Source organism: Dendropsophus ebraccatus, chromosome 5 (genome assembly GCF_027789765.1).
Source record: "Dendropsophus ebraccatus isolate aDenEbr1 chromosome 5, aDenEbr1.pat, whole genome shotgun sequence".
Taxonomy (NCBI): Eukaryota; Metazoa; Chordata; class Amphibia; order Anura; family Hylidae; genus Dendropsophus; species Dendropsophus ebraccatus.
The window spans coordinates 136,351,729-136,371,111 of record NC_091458.1 but is presented as its reverse complement, the minus strand read 5'-3'; the positions used below and the strand labels follow the sequence as shown (position 1 = coordinate 136,371,111).

At 44.4% G+C, this 19,383-nt stretch overlaps 1 protein-coding gene across 11 annotated transcripts in view; it reads right to left on the bottom strand.

Moving 5' to 3' along the window:
• Window positions 1-19,383, bottom strand: part of MACF1 (microtubule actin crosslinking factor 1) — a 177,205-nt gene that overhangs the window by 109,180 nt on the left and 48,642 nt on the right. For all 11 annotated transcript variants that reach the window (XM_069971385.1, XM_069971392.1, XM_069971386.1 and 8 more), the window contains 20 exons: window positions 17,571-17,699; window positions 16,134-16,211; window positions 15,893-16,054; window positions 14,901-15,005; window positions 14,668-14,763; window positions 13,858-13,983; window positions 13,595-13,747; window positions 13,347-13,501; window positions 13,136-13,262; window positions 12,660-12,843; window positions 12,406-12,569; window positions 12,139-12,317; window positions 5,090-5,228; window positions 4,812-5,005; window positions 4,555-4,717; window positions 3,889-3,972; window positions 3,412-3,519; window positions 3,228-3,326; window positions 1,529-1,666; window positions 1,214-1,302 (listed from right to left, as the gene is read on the bottom strand). In XM_069971385.1, coding sequence (XP_069827486.1) covers window positions 1,214-1,302; window positions 1,529-1,666; window positions 3,228-3,326; window positions 3,412-3,519; window positions 3,889-3,972; window positions 4,555-4,717; window positions 4,812-5,005; window positions 5,090-5,228; window positions 12,139-12,317; window positions 12,406-12,569; window positions 12,660-12,843; window positions 13,136-13,262; window positions 13,347-13,501; window positions 13,595-13,747; window positions 13,858-13,983; window positions 14,668-14,763; window positions 14,901-15,005; window positions 15,893-16,054; window positions 16,134-16,211; window positions 17,571-17,699 — 2,672 coding nt within the window. The remainder of the gene's footprint in view (window positions 1-1,213; window positions 1,303-1,528; window positions 1,667-3,227; window positions 3,327-3,411; window positions 3,520-3,888; window positions 3,973-4,554; window positions 4,718-4,811; window positions 5,006-5,089; window positions 5,229-12,138; window positions 12,318-12,405; window positions 12,570-12,659; window positions 12,844-13,135; window positions 13,263-13,346; window positions 13,502-13,594; window positions 13,748-13,857; window positions 13,984-14,667; window positions 14,764-14,900; window positions 15,006-15,892; window positions 16,055-16,133; window positions 16,212-17,570; window positions 17,700-19,383) is intronic.

Below are 19,383 nucleotides of genomic sequence, written 5' to 3'. Positions count from 1 at the left end.
CCAAGCTGTTAGTGATGTCCATATAGCCCTTGCTGTACATAGAAAACAACAATGTTTATACTAACCTCTCCACACTCCTTGGTGTCCTGCTGCCTGCTCCCCACTCACTGGCCGAGATGGGACAGCACTGCTGCCAGTGATGGCCTGAGCATCTGGTCAATGCAGAGACCGGTTAGGAAGTGTCAGTGTTGTGAGCAGGGGGACAGGCAGGAGGACACTGGGGAAGCCTGGAGAGGTAAGTAATAGCTTTAATATTTTCTATAATTTTTCATCAGCAGCCGACCACACACCACCTACATGGAGTGATGCACGGTCTGTGATCAATGATTTTTAAACTCACCGAAACACAACGATAGGCCGATGAGGGCCAATTGTTGTCTTTATTATACGGTCCAATAGCTACCTGATTCTGCCTGATTAGGCAGATAATCACCCCATGTAATAGGACGCTAAGGGTCCTTTTATCAGCAAGATCGCCACACCCATACAGGGCACGATAAATCACGCAGTCGCTGTCTTGTGCAGATGACATTTATCAAATCTCTGTCACTTATTATCGGCTTTATGAGCTGGAATGGAACACTCATTGGCGCTTATCATCCCATGTAAACAGGCCCTAAGATTACCCCCCACACCACTCCCAATAAAACGAGCTTTCACATATGATCAGGATGGTCAGCAGAAAAGGGCAAGGGTGACATTATTTTCTAATGAGGAAATTATATCCTTGAATTGACAGATGTAAATTCTTCCTTTACAATACAAAAAAAAAAAAAAAAGAAAAAAAAAAATGCTTCCACCATGTTCCTTGTAGAGCTAAATACGCCTATTTTATTTAGGCCCTCCCTGTTCCCCAGCTATCTCTACTATTAGTTTTGGTGCTCAATATGCTAATAAGAGCCTAGATAGTCAAGAGGATGGCTACCACTGTTTTTCCCACTGGCCAGTGGTGACTACCCCCCGGCATGGTGAAAATGGCCCTGACCACTAGAACATTAGTTTTTTAAGCACCAAAACTAATGGACCTGTACAAGCACTCTTTGTGTGTGTGTGTGTGTGTGTCTGTGTGTGTGTGTGTGTGTGTGTGTGTGTGCATATATATATATACATACACACACAAAAAAATTGATGAGATATTGTCCATAGATTGCAACAAGACCTTTACTTAGATTTTAAAGATCACACATCTTAACACAGAAGTAATAGTACTCACTTATCATTGTTTTTGGCTAAGAAGATCTGCATAGATTTAATAGCTTCAGAAATGTCAGTCTTTTTTGAGAGAAGCTCATCACTTAATGCCTAGGGGGGAAAAATCAAAAACATAACACCTCAGGTTAAGACCATACAAATAAAGCTCAACAAGGTTCTCAAAAGTAAAAAAACAACCTCAAAGAACTCAAAGGAATCGGTGCTCTACTACAGAAGTGCACCAAGGGAGCAAGGTAAGTATGGTTTCCTCATCTTGCCCACCCATAGAGGTTGGAAAACCCCTTCAGGAGAGAACCAGGTATTACAGACTACATACCTTTTTCTCAGAGATTGACTTTTTCAGGTCAGCACTGCTCCCTCCACGTGTTGACACCACCTGGGACAGACTAGAAACCCAGCTAGACAGTTGTTTCAGATCTTCAACGTGTTTTTCTTTCTCCTCTTCAAGAACTTTCTACATTGATGCAACAAAAGTTGCAATGTACAGGGCATTATATGAAAGAAATGTATTATACCATACACAGGTGCTTCAAGAACATAAATCCTCTACTAAGGCATAATGCATTGTAGATCTCTAGTACCAGATACATGCAGCTTTATTGGAACTTTCTAAAAATTTACTTTCCTTTTCTTTTTTTAAAGCACCCATTTTATTAAGCCAATGCTCTTCTTTTCTGCATTGCACCAAGAGTAAGCCTGACCAGCATGCCTTGTGTTTCAGGGAATATATCCTGTTTCTCTCAGATACTTGTCCTCTGTGGCAATGAGCTGACGTCATTGTTATTTGTATTGGATTACTCATTGTGGCGTTATCAGTTACACCCTACTTATGCATCAAAAACTGTGGTTCTCATATCAGAGAAGAATATCACAGAATAACAACCAGATACCATTTATGAATAAATTCTGCAATACAGTTGATTCATTTGACTGAGAATTTTTTGTCCTCAATTTTGTTAAATAATTGACTCCCAATATCATCATTCATGATGATGCCAGGAGATCCGAAACAGTTTAAATCTTCGTACTACTGTACTGACACAGCCACGTGACAGTACAGTAGCAAAAAGAATTATACCGTTTCAGAGCTTGATGCCGAACTCCGGTCCGTAGCACATCACCCATTCAAGGACTGTGTGACTGCCCCCCACCATTGTGAACTGCCCCTGTTTGTAAACGGTTTGTGATATACATATATATTTCTTGTTAGTTCTTTAAAGCGACTCTGTACCCACAATCTGACCCCCTCCCCCCCCCCCCCCCAAACCACTAGTACCTTCAGATAGCTGCTTTTAATCCAAGATCTGTCCCGTGGTCCGTTCGGCAGGTGATGCAGTTCTTGTGCTAAAAACAACTTTTAAACTGGCAGCCCCGTGCCAAACGGGAGTATCTGTGCCCTAACTTTGCACCACCCCTCCGTCCCTCCTCCTCACCCTCTTCATCATTAGGAATGCCACTGGAACATTTTCTCCATGCTGAACATTTGCACAGGTGTCTTAATGATCCAGCCCATGTGACGGGCTGCCACAGCTGCCGAATAGAAGACAATCTGCCTGGAGCATTCCTAATGATGAGGAGGGTGGGGAGGAGGGACAGAGAGGTTGTGCCAGCCTAATGCATACACAATCTAGGCCACTCCCGTAGGACACGGGGCTGCCAGTTTAAAAGTATTTTTTTAGGACAATAACTGCATCACCTGTCGAAAGGACCCCAGGACAGATCTTGGATTAAAAGCAGCTATCCGAAGGTACAAGCAGTTTGGGGGGGGGGGGGGGGGGGTCAGATTGTGGGTACAGAGTCGCTTTAAACTGTACGTTAACATGAATGGTCTAACATAGCAATATTATAGATGCAGTGTACTTAGAGGAATAAATCTCTTCTGATGGACTTCTGAGGTGTGCTGCAACTTTTTGTTTGGCTATTGAAGTTAGGACTAATGTATCCAGGCTGTATCTCGCTGGTGACCATAGAATTTGGATAAGTTTAATGTGCGTCTTCTCACTACAAAACCATACCTCCTCTTCTTCAAGTCTTCGCAGGGCATCACTGATGTACTTAACATGTTGTGTAGTTAAAGTCACCAGAGCAGTGTACCGAGTTCGGAGATCCATAAACTGTGAAAAAAAAGAGGGAAAATAGTGATGACATGTAGTGCATTAACTGCATATGTATAAACGCATATAAAATCTATCACCTCACCTCTTGTGTTATAACATCTGAGGTAGACAGCATTCTTCTCCGCTTCAGTGGTGACTTCTGCTGCGATTCTACAAAGGCCTTGAACGTCATGAGCTGCAGTTCATAATCCTTGAAAAAATTATTTATTAAAACATGTTCAATAACATTTTTAATGAGCCAAGAATTAAAGGTGTATTCTAAACGAAAATAATCCTTAGTAGATAAATGTATCGCCAGAAATCTAAAGTCCATAATTTGTAATATATTTTCCAAGAAAAGCATCCAAGCCTGCCTTGAACTTATTTAAAGAATCAGCCATGACAACATCATGTGGCAGAGAGTTCCATAGTCTCACTGCTCTTACAGTAAAGAATATAGAGTTCCATAGCCTCACTGCTCTTACAGTAAAGAATCCGCGTCTGTGCTGATGGTGAACAGGACTGTGCTTTAATTGACATAAATGAAAGTACTGAACAGGCTACTCATCACATCACTAACCTTCACAGACACAGAGTATTGCTGGGACAGGGCCTGACATTCATCCAGACGAGACTGATTCCGCTCTATTTCAGCCACCAATGCCTAAATTAAAAGTATGCGCAGGGTAAAAACAGTGGTCACACATTCTTTCTAAACCAATAAGCTATAGAAAAGGAGCTCTGCAACACAACAACCATTTCATAAATATTAAAGAGGTATTCTGCTAAAATTAAACTTTTAAAATGTGGCTGCCCGGGGCAGAACATAGCAGCCAGCCTATACTTACCTCTCCACGGTTCCCCGGTGTCCTACTGTGTCATCTTGGGGTCCTGGCTGAATGATGCCAATCACTGGTCGCAGCGCTGTCCCATCTCAGTCAATGATTGGCCCAGCAAGGTGTCACTTCTAAGAGGAGTCTGGCTCTAAAGTGGAGGCATGATCGTTCAGCTGGGACCCCAAGATAAGTCAGGAGGACACAGGGGGAGCATGGAGCAGTAATAGGCCGTTTGGTATGTTCTACGCCAGGAAAGCAACATATTAAAAAGTTTAAGCTCAGAGGAATACCCCTTTAAGTTTTAATACCCCTTTAAATTCCTAAGAAATGCACAGGGTTATTACTGGAAAACTTTCAGTTTCAGAAAAATCCCTTATTTGGAGCAAAAAGTATATCTTGCCAGACCTTACCGTTTGTTCATTAAGCTGCTCCGACAAGACTCTTCTGTCTTCCGACTGTCCAGGTTTCATCATTTCCTGCTGAGATTTTGTCGCCTCTATCCACTGGATTAAGCTGCCATGTTGCGCCCTGTAACTTTTTAATACTTCTCGTATTGAGGCCAACTCGGATTGTCTGTTATAACGATACGGTTGTGATAAGTAAATCGAGACAAGGAAATCTCATTTTGTATGGTTAGTTAAAAAAATAAGAAAAGGAAAGCAGATACCGTGTTTCTAGCTGAGTGTGCACGCCCGTCCACCGCTCCCGAAGCTTGACCGTCTTCTCCTGATACTGATCCACATCCAGGCTGCGTTCTAGGCTCCTCTGATTCAGGCGCTCTCTTATTTCTTTCGCTTTTGCAACGTCCTCCTCCAGCGCAGAAATAACACCGCCTTTCTCTGTTGCTTCGTTCAGCCATTGCTGTAAAACATCAGGTGGATGCGATCAATCCCAGGAAAAAGATTTACAAGCTGCTCCAAAATATAAGTTAGAAAGGCAACAAACCTGTAATAAGTCTTGTTGACACTGAATAGCAACCGGATCTGCAGCTATCGTATCCTCCTGGCTCAGCCGGGACTCAAATCCTTTAACAAGGGCTTCTGCACCCTGCAGACTGCGTATGACCACATCTACCGTCTTCAGCCTGGCAGATTGGAATTATAGAGTCACAATACTACACAATATGGGGCAGAGGTCAAGCCATTATTACCAACACAGTAAAAGTACACAAGTTAAAGGGATTATACAGGCTTAGAAACACATGGGCGCTTTCTTTCAGAAACAGCACATCTCCAGTTTGGGTGGGCGTTTGCAGGTTAGTCCCATTGAAGTGAATGGAGCTGAATTGTAATACCACATACAACCTGGGGGACGGGTGGCGCAGTTATTTTGCAAGAAAGTAGCCATGTTTTTTCCAATCATGGATAATCCTCTTAAATAGTATGACAGAGGGAACAGTATGACCGTATAACTTTAAATGCTGAGATGAGGAATCTCTGGTCCTCCAGCTGTTGCAAAACTAAAATTCCCATCATACCTGGCCAGCCAAAGCTTTAGCTTCTGCTGTCCAGGCACGATGGGGATGGCCCCTTTCCTTGCCCTTTCAAACAATACTGATTGCATGGGTGAAGGGAAGCACCATACTATAAATGTAGGTTTTTGTATGCATTGTACATTGGCGATCTATCCTCAGGAACGACCATCAATGTCTGATCAGTTCCGCTGAGCTGTTGTAATCCAGGGCCACTACAATACATGGGGCCAAATATGTCTGGCTATATTCTTTGTGTATGTGCTGGACCTGTGCCGCTGCAAGACAGCTCATTGTTTGGGGGTGCTGGATGTCGGCACCGCACCGATCAGATATTCATGGCTTATTCTGAGGATAAACCATCTGAGTAAAAGTTCCAGAAAACTCCTTTAACCCCTTAATGACAGAACAAAAAGAGATAGGTAATTGTCACCACAATGTACCTGTACACCACAGTGCAGTTTGTAGTGTAATCCTGTGTCTAGTAAGTCCGTTTGGAGCACTGGGGGAAAGCTATCGACCCCACAGCTTCCATCCACCCCCGGCCAGCCCACCCCTTCTAACGATTATCAGAGGAGGGGGGTCAGCGCTCAGAATGACCTTACCAAAGGATTACACTACAAACTGCACAGGAACGACGCCAAGGATGAAGGCAAGCGACATACCTTCATCCTTAGCGCCCCGTATGCGATAGGGACATATGAGCAGCTTAGATTTGTCTAACCTGATTGTTCAATATACATTAACCCCTTAACGACATCGGGCGTAAACTTACGCCCTCGCGCCCTGGTACTTGGCGCATCAGGGCGTAAATTTACGCCCGATGTTTCCCCGATCGCTGCGTGTTCACACACAGCGGTCGGGGAAGATGGCCTGCTATAAATCATAGCAGGCCATCTTAGCTTCACGGCACGGGGGGTGGTTAACACCCCCCGTGCTTACGATCGCCGCTATAGGCTGATCAATTCAGATCAGCCAATAGCGGCGATCGGAACCTTTCCGGGTCATCGGCGACCCGATGACCCAGAAAAAAATGGCGGTCGGTGCTGTCCGAGGACGGCACCGACCGCCATTACTGTAAAAAGTAATGGTGATCGCCGTGCCACCGGCCCGATCGCCGTGAATGGCCGGCCGGTACCGGCCGGCCGTTCACGGCGATCGGGCCGGTGGCACGGCGATCAGAGTCCCACAATATAGTAAATACCTGCCCTGGACCCCTCAGCTAGGCAGCCGAGGGGTCCAGAGCAGGTATTTGTACATTACTCACCTGTCCCGGGCTCCTGATCGGCGTCTTCCGGGTTCGCGGCATCCTCGTCTTCGTTCGGGTCTTCGGCTTCTTCCGTGACGTCACGTTCGGCTTCTCTCGGCTATTTTCGGCTCCAGCGTCGGCTCTTTCCGTATTTTGCGCTCTGCTGCCCTCTAGCGGCTGATATGTGTAATACACTTATCAGCAGCTACAGGGATGTTCAGATTTTTTTTTTTTTTTTTTCAAATTTTTTTTTTTCTATTTTCCGCACCCTATCGCCGCTGAGTGTTGATCAGCATCGCACGAAAGTGCGCTGCTAATCAGCAACTCCTCCTTTTTGGCGTAGGGTGTTTTTTTTCTATATTCTACTGCCACGGTCTGCTTATAAGTGCCGCACATAACTGCGGCATTTATCAGCAACTCCTTTGTTGGCGTAGGTTTTTTTTTTATACTTACTGTAAAAAAACACGTAAAAAACACTACATTACACCACACTACATTGAATAAAGTTTGACACTACACCACTACATACCCCATATACTAATCCCCGTATAAAGATGGCCCCCTGGGTGTTTTCGGCGTCAGAGGGATACGTTATTATTACCTCCGACACCGAAACAGCCAGTGAGGATGAATGGGGGGTCCTTCGTTCCTCCATTCATCCTCATCATCCTCATCCTCCAGTGACGTGTCTGGGGGTAGTGCAGCGTACGCTGCCCCCCAGACACATCTTTTCCGCCAGTACCGTCCCAATAAGAGATGACGGTATGGAGTGAAATTCTACAAACTCTGTGAGCGTACCTTAGGGTACACTTACAGATTTCGGGTACGTGCACACTGCGGAATGGCGAAGGATAACCCTTCGTGCATTCCACAGCTGGCACCCGCCGGCGGACTGATGCAGGCATGTGTCTCCACCCGTGTCATAGAATCCATTCTATGCACGGGCGGATTCCATCGTCCATCCAAAGAATGAACACGTTGGACGGAGAGCGGAATCCGCCCGTGCATAGAATGGAGTCTATGACACGTGTGGAGACGCGCGCCTGCATCAGTCCGCCGGTGGGTGCCAGCTGTGGAATGCACGAAGGGTTATCTGTCGCGATTCCGCAGTGTGCACGTACCCTTAGAGTGTATGTAGGAAGGGACACCCGAATCCAGCCCCCAGATGCCCCCCCATCCTCGGAGTTAGTGGGAAGATCGTCCGGGAACTGATCTTCCCACTGCTGGATAAAGGTCACCACCTGTACGGGGATAACTTTTATACCAGCGCCCCCTCCTCTGGTCTCTCGCTGCCCTGTAGCTTGCGGCACGATCCGAACATATCAGAAGTAGTAATAGCGCCCTAATATTTAGCAGCCATGGAGCGGACCCAGCGCTTCTGGATATGAAGGACCCCGTATCGCACCAGGGCAACATTTTCCAGGTGACGTCCCCCACACTGGAGAAAGGGAGACCCCAGAAGAAGTGCAGAGTGTGGTGTAACAGGGGGATCAGGAAGGACAACATTTTCCAGTGTGACACCTGTCCTGATCCCCCCGGCCTCTGCATACTGGATCGCTCCAAGGCGCACCACACGTCACTGGGGTTCTACATTATCTAAATTCTGTCCCTTATTCCTATTTCAGGGGTCACGTTGATCCAGGGATTATTCTGATCGCCATTATGGAGTCGGGAAGGAATTTTTCCCCTGTGATGAGGCTACTGTCGTCTGCCTTTTTTTTTTTTTTGCCTTCCTCTGGATCAACACAGGTTGAATTTGATGGACACCTGTCATTTTCAACCTTATAAACTAATAATTGGCCTAATACCCCCAAAATAAATTAGAATTGTCCCTTTTCCCCGGCCGCCATTCCCATTAGAGGATGCCATGATGCAATTACAAAGCCTCTGTGCGGCCAGGACAGTAGAAACCCCCCACAAGTGACCCCATTCTGGAAACTACACCCCATAAGGAATCTAAGAAGGGGGGCAGCGGGGATATGGCCCCCTGGTGACGGCCACATTTGGGACGTGAAAATGAAAAAAATTGTATTTTTTATTTTCTCGGCACATGTTCTACGTAAGTGCCCGTCACCAGTGGGGTCCATATGCTCACTGCACCCCTTGTTGGATTCCTTATGGGGTGTAGTTTCCAGAATGGGGTCACTTGTCGGGGGTTTCTACTGTCCTGGCAGCACAGGAGCTTTGTAATTGCGACATGGCCTCCATCCTCCATTCCAGCCTCTAAATGGCGCTCTGTCCCTTTGGTGACTTGCCCTGTGCCCATATGGCACATTATGTCCACATGTGGGGTATTTTCGTACTCAGGGGAAATTACCCTACACGTTTTGTGTTCATTTTCTTTTTTAACCCCTTGTGGAAATGGAAAAAAATCAAGGCTAGACCAACATTTAGTGTAATTTTTGTAAAATTTTTACTCTAAATCATTAATCTTGTCATGTTTTTTCATTTTCACAAGGGGTTAAAAGATAAAAAAAACATTTAATGTGTAGAGCAATTTCCCCTGAGTTTGGAAATACCCCACATGTGGACATAAAGCGCCATGCGGGTGCAGGGTAAGCCTCCGAAGGGAAGAAGCGCCATTTGGTTTTTGAAGGCTGGATTTGGATGGAATGGATTTCGAGGGGCCATGTTGCATTCAAAAGGCCCCTGTGTTGCCAAGACAGTTGAAACCCCCCACAAGTGACCCCATTATGGAAACTGCACCCCTCAAGGAATGTAACAAGGGGTGTAGTGAGCATATGGACCCCACGGGTGACGGACACAAATGTGGAACAATGTGGCGTGAAAATGAAGTATTACATTTTTTACACTATAATGTTGGTTTAGCCTTGAATTTATCATTTTCACAAGGGGTTAAAAGAGAAAAAAACACACAATATGTGTAGAGCAATTTCCCCCGAGTCCGTAAATACCCCACATGTGGACATAAAGCGCCATGTGGGCGCAGAGCAAGCCTCCGAAGGGAAGGAGCGCCATTTGGATTTTGGAGGTTGGATTTGGCTAGAATGGATGATGAACGCCATGTCACATTTACAGAGCCCTCCTGCTGCCAAAACACTGGAAACCCCCCACAAGTGACCCCATTCTGGAAACTGCACCCCTCAAGGAATCTAACAAGGGGTGCAGTGAGGATATGGACCCCTTGATGACGGGCACATTTGTGCCATGAAAGTGAAAAAATGAAATTTTTCCCTTTCACGTCACATTGTTCCACATTTGTGCCCGTCACCAGTGGGGTCCATATGCTCACTGCACCCCTTGTTAGATTCCTTGAGGGGTGTAGTTTCCAGAATGGAATCACTTGTGGGGGGTTTCCAGTGTTTTGGCAGCACGAGGGCTCTGTAAATGCGACATGGCCCTTGAAATCCTTTTCAGTGAAATTCAGCTTCCAAAAGCCAATTGGCGCTCCTTCCCTTTGGAGGCTCGTCCTGCGCCCCCTTGGCACTCTATCGCCACATGTGGGGTATTTCTGTACTCGGGAGAAACTGCGCTACACATTTTTTGTCTTTTTTTTGCCTCTTATCCCTTTAAGAAAATGAAAAATTGAAGGCTAGAACAACGTTTTAGTGTAAAAAATAAATGTTTCTTTTTTCACGCCATATTGTTCGGAAAATCTGTGAAGCACCTGTGGGGTCCAGATGCTCACCGCACCCCTTGTTACATTCCTTGAGGGGTGTAGTTTTCTAAATGGTGTCCCTTTAGGGGTGTTTTTTAGGTTTTGACACCCCAGAGCCTCTGCCAACCTGAAGTGGTACAGTCAAAAATGACCAAATATAACGGAGGCGTTGAAATTCACTAGGCGCTCCCTTATATCTGAGGCTTGTGGTTGCGTCAAATAGCGCAATAGGGCCACATATGGGGTATTTCTATAAACTGCAGAAACGGGGCAATAATTATTGGGGTGCATTTCTCTGGTAATAGGTTTATAATTATGAAAAATATTGGATTACAATAAAATCTCTGCACAGAAAATTAAAATTTTCAAATTCCTTACACACTTGGCTTTTATTTCTGTGACTCCCCTAAAGGGTTTAAACACTTTCTGGATATGCTTTTGCAGAGTTTGGGGGGTGCAGTTTCTGAAATGGGGTGCTTTGTGGGGCTTTCTAACATACAGGCCCCTCAAATACACTTTAAACCTGAACAGGTCCCTAAAAATATCTGATTTTGAAATTTTACTGAAAATTTGGAAATTTGCTGCTAATGTTTTAAGCTTCCTATCGTCTAAAAAAAATGAAAGATAGTTTAATAAATGCCGCCAACATAAAGTAGACATGTTGCTAATGCTATTTAATATATAATTTATGTGGTATAACCACTTTCTGTATACGCAAAAAAGTTTCAAAGTTGGAAAAATGCATTTTTTCACATTTTTTCACCTTATTTGGGTTTTTTTCATAAAGATTTGTTATGAGTATCGACTCCAATTTACCAGAAATGTAAAGTACAATATGTCACGAGAAAACAATCTCAGAATCAGCCGGATAGGTAAAAGCATCCCGAAGTTATTAATGACTAAAGTGACACTGGTCATATTCATAAAATTTGTCTCTGTCATTAAGGCCATTTCAGGCTCTGTCCTTAAGGGGTTAAAGTGTCACTGTCGTGAAAATTTTTTTTGCAGAAATCAATAGTCCAGGCGATTTTAAGAAACTTTGTAATTGGGTTTATTATCCGAAAAATGCATTTTTATCATGAAAAAGCAGTTTGAAGCTCTCCCCCCTGTCTTCATTGTTCTCCTATGGAGAGAGCTAAAGAAAAGACCAAAACAGGACAACAAAGAGTTAATCTACAAATATCTCCCCCGTTATCTTCTTGGACAGTCACCAGTGACCTGTCTGAGCTCGGATTACAGCTGTCACCCAGCTCCGTGCCTGTAATCCTCTGTTATCTGCTTTCTGCTGCCGGCTAACTCCCTCCTTCCTCCTCCCCCCTCCCCTCTCCCTAGAACAGACAGGGGACGTCTCCTGCAACAAGTCACAATTTTCAGATTTTTCAGAGTGGATGAAAAAGAGGAAGGAGGGGGGGACCTGGGAAAAGGCTTTTTACATGCAGATAATGGCAGATTTGGCTAATAAACCCAATTACAAAGTTTCTTAAAATCGCCTGGACTATTGATTTCTGCAAAAAAAAAAAAATACGACAGTGACTCTTTAATTCACATAAAAGAGGAACTCTTTGTAACACACAGTAACTGTACACACTGAAGTAGTCCATTCTATATTGCCAACATATTAAAGCTATTTAGGATCGTTAGCAGCAGACACTCACTTTTCCAGAAAAACAGATGACAGACCATAGACTTGATCCATCTTTCCTACTATAAGGTCCAGCTGTGAGCGGACATTTGGGGTACTGGATCCAGATGGAGACATATGCAAGAAATGGTCGCAGCGCTCAGATACCATAGAAAGCTCAGATTTTAATCTCTTTAGTTCCTCCTGCATTTTCTAAAGTGCAGAATAAAAAAAGAAATATAGGTAAAAAGATACAATAAAACACTTAAAAATCCAATGGATTAGCCCACAATGTGCCTACCTCCTGCTCAGATATCCTAAGAGCATTCTCATGCACAGCATCTCCATCACAGCCTGAGGGACTCTGTAACCTCCTCACCAGTCTCTGCTCACAGTCGTCTAAGTGCAGGCGAATATTGTGAAGTTCAGATAAATAAGTCTGAGCTAGAGACTCATCTTTATCTTCTGTGAGGGAGAAAAATACCAAAAAATAAAAAGTCACCTTGTGTCAGATAACAACCTACCATGTGATTCCCCATACCGACTATTTCTCACCGGCTTCGATTAAATCCACCAATTTCCTACATTGCTCTTTACAGGTTTCTACTTCTTGCTCCATGTTGAGGCGATCGGTAGATGAGAATATCTGGGAATCTTTGCTATCTTCCAGGAAATCATCCAGATGTGACTGGAGACTGGATAGAGTCTGTAGACGTTCTGCCAAAGGCAGAACCCTGAGCTGGAGAGAGATGTCTAATAAGAGGAGCAGCTTTCAGAAGATTTCATTATTAGCGTCAGTTCACACTGAGGAATCAATGCCAAAATTCAGAGCAGAATCCGTGTCGCAGACTCCGCTTGGAATTCCACCTGCCTCAGCACCTCAATGTAAGGTATAGGGTGTCCTATACCTTACATTGAGGCGATAAGGCAGGTGGAATTCAGAGTGTAGTCCATGACCTGGATTCTGCTTGGAATTTTGGAGACTCAATGTGAACTGACCCTAACACCTCAATTTAAGATGGGCATCTTACCTTGTCTATGTTCCATCCTTGCACCACATCCACATCTTTTCGCAGGTAATGCCAGGAAATTAAACTCTTTGTATTTACATGTAACTGATGCCAAAGCGCCATCACCTTCTGATACAGTTGCTCCACCCTAAAAAAAAGAATCACGTTATGAAATAAAAATCACCAATTTTTCAGCAGCAACAGCACAAGCTATGATAGACCATGTCATCACCTGACAGCCATATCTATTGCTTCCTTATTGGGTGGGGGGATGAGGAAGCACACGGACGGCACCATGGCCTCATTTCCAGTTGTGCTGATGACTTTCCACTTTGTTCTTTGAGAATTATCTTCGAGAACGCATTCTTCATTTCTACATATTGTTATCTATTAAGCAGAAAGAAAGAATAACGCCATGTAAAGAGCATCTCCACTTTGGCTGAAAAAAGAATATTTTCCCTGAATTCCCACAATTCCTACCTCAATTTGCCGGTAATCACATATAGCTCTGATGGGCAGAGTTCCACTTAAACTATGATCTGGGTTTCTAGCCTTCAGCTGTATAATGTTCCTGGATCTCCCTACCAAGCTGGCCACAGTACTCCTGGATTGGATGAGTTGTTCTTTCTCTTCCTAATAGAAAATCATGAAGGCAGAGATGTTAACACATATATACATTTATACCATCAATGCACATGGTAAAAGGCTAACGGCCAACCAAAGAGATCAGAATTGTGTCTAACCATAGAGTCCTGCAACATGTCTTCCAGTCGGTTCATACTAGTATTGCGGTCGGAGGAGTACTTCCTTTTAATTGACTCCTGGAGGTTTTTCAGGTAAACTTCTGATTCCCGTACGTCACTGAAGAACTGTTGGATAACAATGAAACATTGGCTTTAAGAAGCAGAAACAATGTACTTTTTTATTATCAATTAAAAATGGAGTACGTGTCCTGCAGCAAAGATAAAGACAGCTGCTGTATGTCCTGCAGGAAGTGGTGTATTCTTTCCAGTCTGACACAGTGCTCTCTCTGCTGCCACCTCTGTCCATGTCAGGAACTGTCCACAGAAGTAGCAAATCCACTTAAAAAAAAAAACTCTTGTTCATTGGACAGTTCCTGAGATGGACAGAGATATCAGCAGAGAGCACTGTGTCAAATTGTAAAGAATATACCACTTCCTGCAGAACATACAGCAGCTGATAAATAACAAAAGACTGGAGATTTTTTAAATAGAAATAAATTACAAATCTATATAAAACTTTATGAACCCTTTTAACCAAGCATTTCTCCACAATCGTTCTAACAGTCAGTGGGGGGTAGTATAGTAACACTGCAAAGCCTCATTCACACTACGGAATCGGCGATTCCGAAGTGTGAATGGGGCCTTGCAGTGTTACTAAACTACTCCCCACTTACTGTCATTTCTTTGAGCACCCTCCCATTGTAACTGATAGAAGGCAGGAGTCAGGAGTCAGTGACGAGTCCGTCGGGAATCTCTCCACCAATTCCGTAGTGTGCATGGGGCCTAACACAGATAGGACAACTGACTTACCTGGAAATATGCAGAATTTTCCTTTATATGCTGTTCTACACAGAGACACAATTGTTGTACCCATTGCCACTGAGAGACGATTGCAGCACTATATGCCTAAAATGATAATAGATAAATTACACAGAAAAAAGGTAATCTGACAACAGACAACACAGTCTTTATTGTGGTCTATACATATAAAAGTGCAGCCCCTATTCTTCCGCCTGGTAAAGTTAACCTGACCCCATACACACCTCTACAGTTTGCTTTGCTGGATGATTTTCCAGTGACAACAATTCAGCAGTTTCCTGCAAGGACTGTATGACATCCTGCTTCTGCTCCAGCTCCAGTGTAAGTTCCTGAAGTAGAAGGAAAGAAAATCACCGGATGCCCCATCTGACATAGTGGTAACCATTAGAGATGAGCCAATCTCTCATCCGAACTCTCAGCATTGGATTACCAGTGGCTGAAGTTGGATGCAGCCCTAGAGAGTACTGGAAAACAAGGATATAGCCTATGACCTATGGCTGTATCCTTGTTTTCCAGGCAGCCTTAACGTGTCACTGTCATTTAATTTTTTTTTCCAGAAATCAATAGTACAGGCGATTTTAAGAAACTTTGTAATTGGGTTTATTAGCTGAAAAATGAATTTTTATCATGAAAAAGCAGTTTGAAGCTCTCCCCCCTGTCTTCATGATTTTCTATGGAGAGGGGAGGGGTTGAGGGAGGTGAGGCACCAAAACAGGACAACAAAGTTAATTTACAGCTACATCACTGGCTATCTCCTCTGAAGTCAGCACTGACCTCTATGACCTCTGAATATCGGCTTTCATGCAGTTCCACTGTGTAATCCTTTGTTCTCTGCTCTTTGCTGCCGACTAATCTCCCTCCTCCCCCTCCCCTCTCCATAGAAGACAGGACTGATGTAAAAGAGTTGAGATTTCCTGATAATAAGCAGTGAAAGAGAGAGGAGGGAGGGGAGGGGCTGGGGAAAGTCTTTTTGAATGCAGATAATGCCATATTTGCTTAATAAACCCAATTACAAAGTTTCTTAAAATCGCCTCTAGTATTGATTGCTGCAAAAAAATTAAACGACAGTGACACTTTAAGGCCTCATCTAACTTCTTCCACCACCGATAATCAGATGCCAAAACTTCGGGTTCGGACGAGCGATCTCGAGTGAACATCTGTACAGCAATGCACTACAACTCAAGTGTCGACAGTATTCACCTAGTGCTACACTTACAGAAAAACAATCCTTCTTAATCTCCATGTTGGGATTTGCATCGCTCCAGTCATAGGCAAGCTCATCCTCTTCCTTCTCATTCAGCCAGATAAGCTGAGCAGTAGCTCGAGACACAAAATTATGGAGGCTCTCCAAGTGGCGTAAGCGGGAGCTTGATGTTTCCTACACAGAACGGTACTTAAATTAGGCCGCTTGGCTTTAAGAATAAACATATACAGGACTACAGTAAATTTCTCCATACCCTAAGTTTGCAATATTGTACTTCAAGCTTGCTTAACGTCTCTCGGTAGCTGCTGCGAAAATTTGGAGACATTTTAACCTGAAAGGAAACAATGACAACGTTTATTATAAAATAACAACATCATCATATAATATTATATACCGTATTTTTCGCTTTATAAGACGCACTTTTTTTCCTCCCAAAGTGGGAGAAAAAACTAAGGGCGTCCTATAAAGCGAAGACGGCTCCTAAGCAGTGCTGAGCACCGCATGGAAGCCGACCCGCCCGCCCCCTGTATTGCCGCTCACTATACATATGCATAGTGAGCGGCCCTAAGCCATCCCCTCCGCCCGCCCCCTCTATCCCCGCTCAGCTGAGCCGATCAGAAGCCCGAGAAAGTGCAACGAGCAGCACTTTCCTGGGCTCCTGATCGGCTAAGCGGCGATGGAGGGGGCCGGCTTGGTGGGCGGAGGGGATCGCTGTCCTACTCACCTCTCCGCCGGCCCCAGCAGCTCCTCTCCCGACACTCTGGTCTCCCGTCATCCTCCGGCCTCCCGTCATCCTCCGGGTACAGACAGTGGGGTACAGAAAAGCTGCCTGTGTCCCGGAAGTGTTCTGCAGCGGCAGTCTCTCTGTCCCCCGCTGCCTGTGCCGGAGGATGACGGGACACCAGAGTGTCGGGAGACCGGAGTGTCGGGAGAGGAGCTGCTGGGGCCGGCGGACGGGTGAGTAACCTGTTGTTTTTCTGGTCGCAGGGGGGATTGGCTACTATGGGGGGCACTGGCTACTATATGGGGGCATTGTATGGGGGCATTGGCTACTATATGGGGGCACTGGCTACCATATGGGGGCACTGGCTACCATATGGGGGCACTGGCTACCATATGGGGGCACTGGCTACCATATGGGGGCACTGGCTACCATATGGGGGCATTGGCTACTATATGGGGGCACTGTATGGGGGCATTGGCTACTATGTGGGGCACTATATGGGGGCACTGGCTACTATATGGGGCACTGTATGAGGGCATTGGCTACTATGTGGGGCACTATATGGGGGCACTGGCTACTATATGGGGCACTGTATGAGGGCATTGGCTACTATGTGGGGCACTATATGGGGGCACTGACTACTATATGGGGCACTGTATTAGGGCATTGGCTACTATGTGGGGCACTATATGGGGGGATTGGCACCAATCACACTGCTGCTATCTCCAAACTGTGACAATGAGCAAAATATTTTTTTTTCTATTTTTCTCCCCTAAAATCAGGGGTGCGTCTTATCAAAAGGCGCGTCCTATAAAGCGAAAAATACGGTACATCTTTAATTTCTTTACATAACAACCCAAAAGCTGGTGAAGCTCCCAGCATTGGATGGACCTATACATAGAAAAGCATTAATAATGACCCAACACAAAAGTTGCATGGGCTAAGAATATATTGACACACACCCACCTCGTAACTCCTTGCTTCTCGCAAACTCGAGGACAACTCCTCTACGCTGGTGTGTACTTGACGCTGGTTTTCCAGTTGAGTTTCCACACTAGGAAGATCAGTGCCCCATTCTGCACGTTCCAGTTTTAACTAAATAAAATTAAAAAAAATAATAATAGGTCTGAGCATTATTCCACAAAATATTTAAAGTCACTGTTGTTTTTTTTTTGTTTGTTTTTTTTGGCAGAAATCATGTGATTTTAAGAAACTTTGTAATTGGGTTTATTAGGCAAACATGCCATTATCTCCAATTAAAAAAGACTTTTCCCAGGTCCCCCTTTCCTTCTCTCTCTCTCTCTCTCATCCACTGCTCACTATGAGGAAATCTCAACTCTTTTACATCAGTCGGGCCCTGTCTGTTCAATGAGGAGGGGAGGGGAAGGAGATTAGTCGGCAGCAGAGAGCAGAGAACAAAAGATTACACAGCGGGAGCTGTGTGAAAACCTCTATTCAGAGGTCAGAGAGGTCAGTGCTTACTGTCAGAGAAGATAGCCGGTGATGTAGCTGTAAATTAACTCTTTGTTGTCCTGTTTTAGTGCCTCATCTCCCTCAACCTCTCCATAGAGAACAATGAAGACGGGGGGGGGGGGGGGAGCTTCAAAACTGCTTTCTCATGATAAAAATGCATTTTTCAGCTAATAAACCCAACTACAAAGTTTCTTAAAATCACCTGTACAATTGATTTCTGCACAAAAAAAATAATTAAACAACAGGTACACTTTAAGACGAAGCTATAAAGGTGTGTTTCCACTGAGTAAAAGGGGCGGAATTCCGCGGCAGAGCCCTAACTGCGGAATTCTGCCCCTCTCCACTCAAAGAATTAACATGTTAATTCGTTGAGCAGAGAACAGAGGCGTGCAAGGCTTCCCAATGACACACTGAGAAGGCGGGGCTTTGGAGCACAATTCCACCTGTTTTACTCAGTGTGAACATACCCTTACTTCAAACAACATCTGATGTATCATGCAAACATTTTTGAAGTTTTTGATCAGTGGGGATCGGCAAACAAAAACCCCCCAACAAGAACTTGGAACTCGTACCTCCACTGATCATGTTGATATGACATGTCAAAAGTTTTTTTCTTTAAGTAATAGTCACTATTTGAAATAAAATTTTGCAATGCAGATATGTTAAAAGTTCCAATACAAAAATTTACACGAAAGGTGAGTAAGGGGGCAATTCCGTCAAAATTTGTCAGTACTCTGCCAGAATACATCCAGAGACCACAGCATTGCCAAAGACTTTTATTGAGCACACATAGTTTAGTGGTGCCATCTGGTCTGTTTTACCCCAGTATTTGCAGGACACAATCACATTGTAGACTACGCTTTTGCATAGTCTACTGAAAATAAGACACATCCCAATAAACTACATTCACTGTCAAAACACTGTGATGTATGTCAGAATATTTATTTTTGGAGACCAAAAAGGTCTGCAATCCTGATTAGATCTCACCCATTTAGTAGGAGAAATACTCTAAATGTAACGGGTAGAGAGGTTAAAAATTAAGTGAATGTTCTGGTATAACATCTCTGGAGTGACTAGAAGGCATCACGGGGGGGGGGTATCCTTGCTGCATCACCCCTCCCTCACACAGAAACTAAAGCAGAAGCTAAAAAGCTTTGATCCTGGGAATGTGAACAGGCTTTAAAATGCTCCCAAGAACTAGCCCTGATTTTCACAACGCAGCAAGCACATAAAGTCATGGCGTATGGCATTTGTCCTTGGTAGTAAAAGAACTAGTAAAATGACCGTAGGTGGCCACTGTAATAAA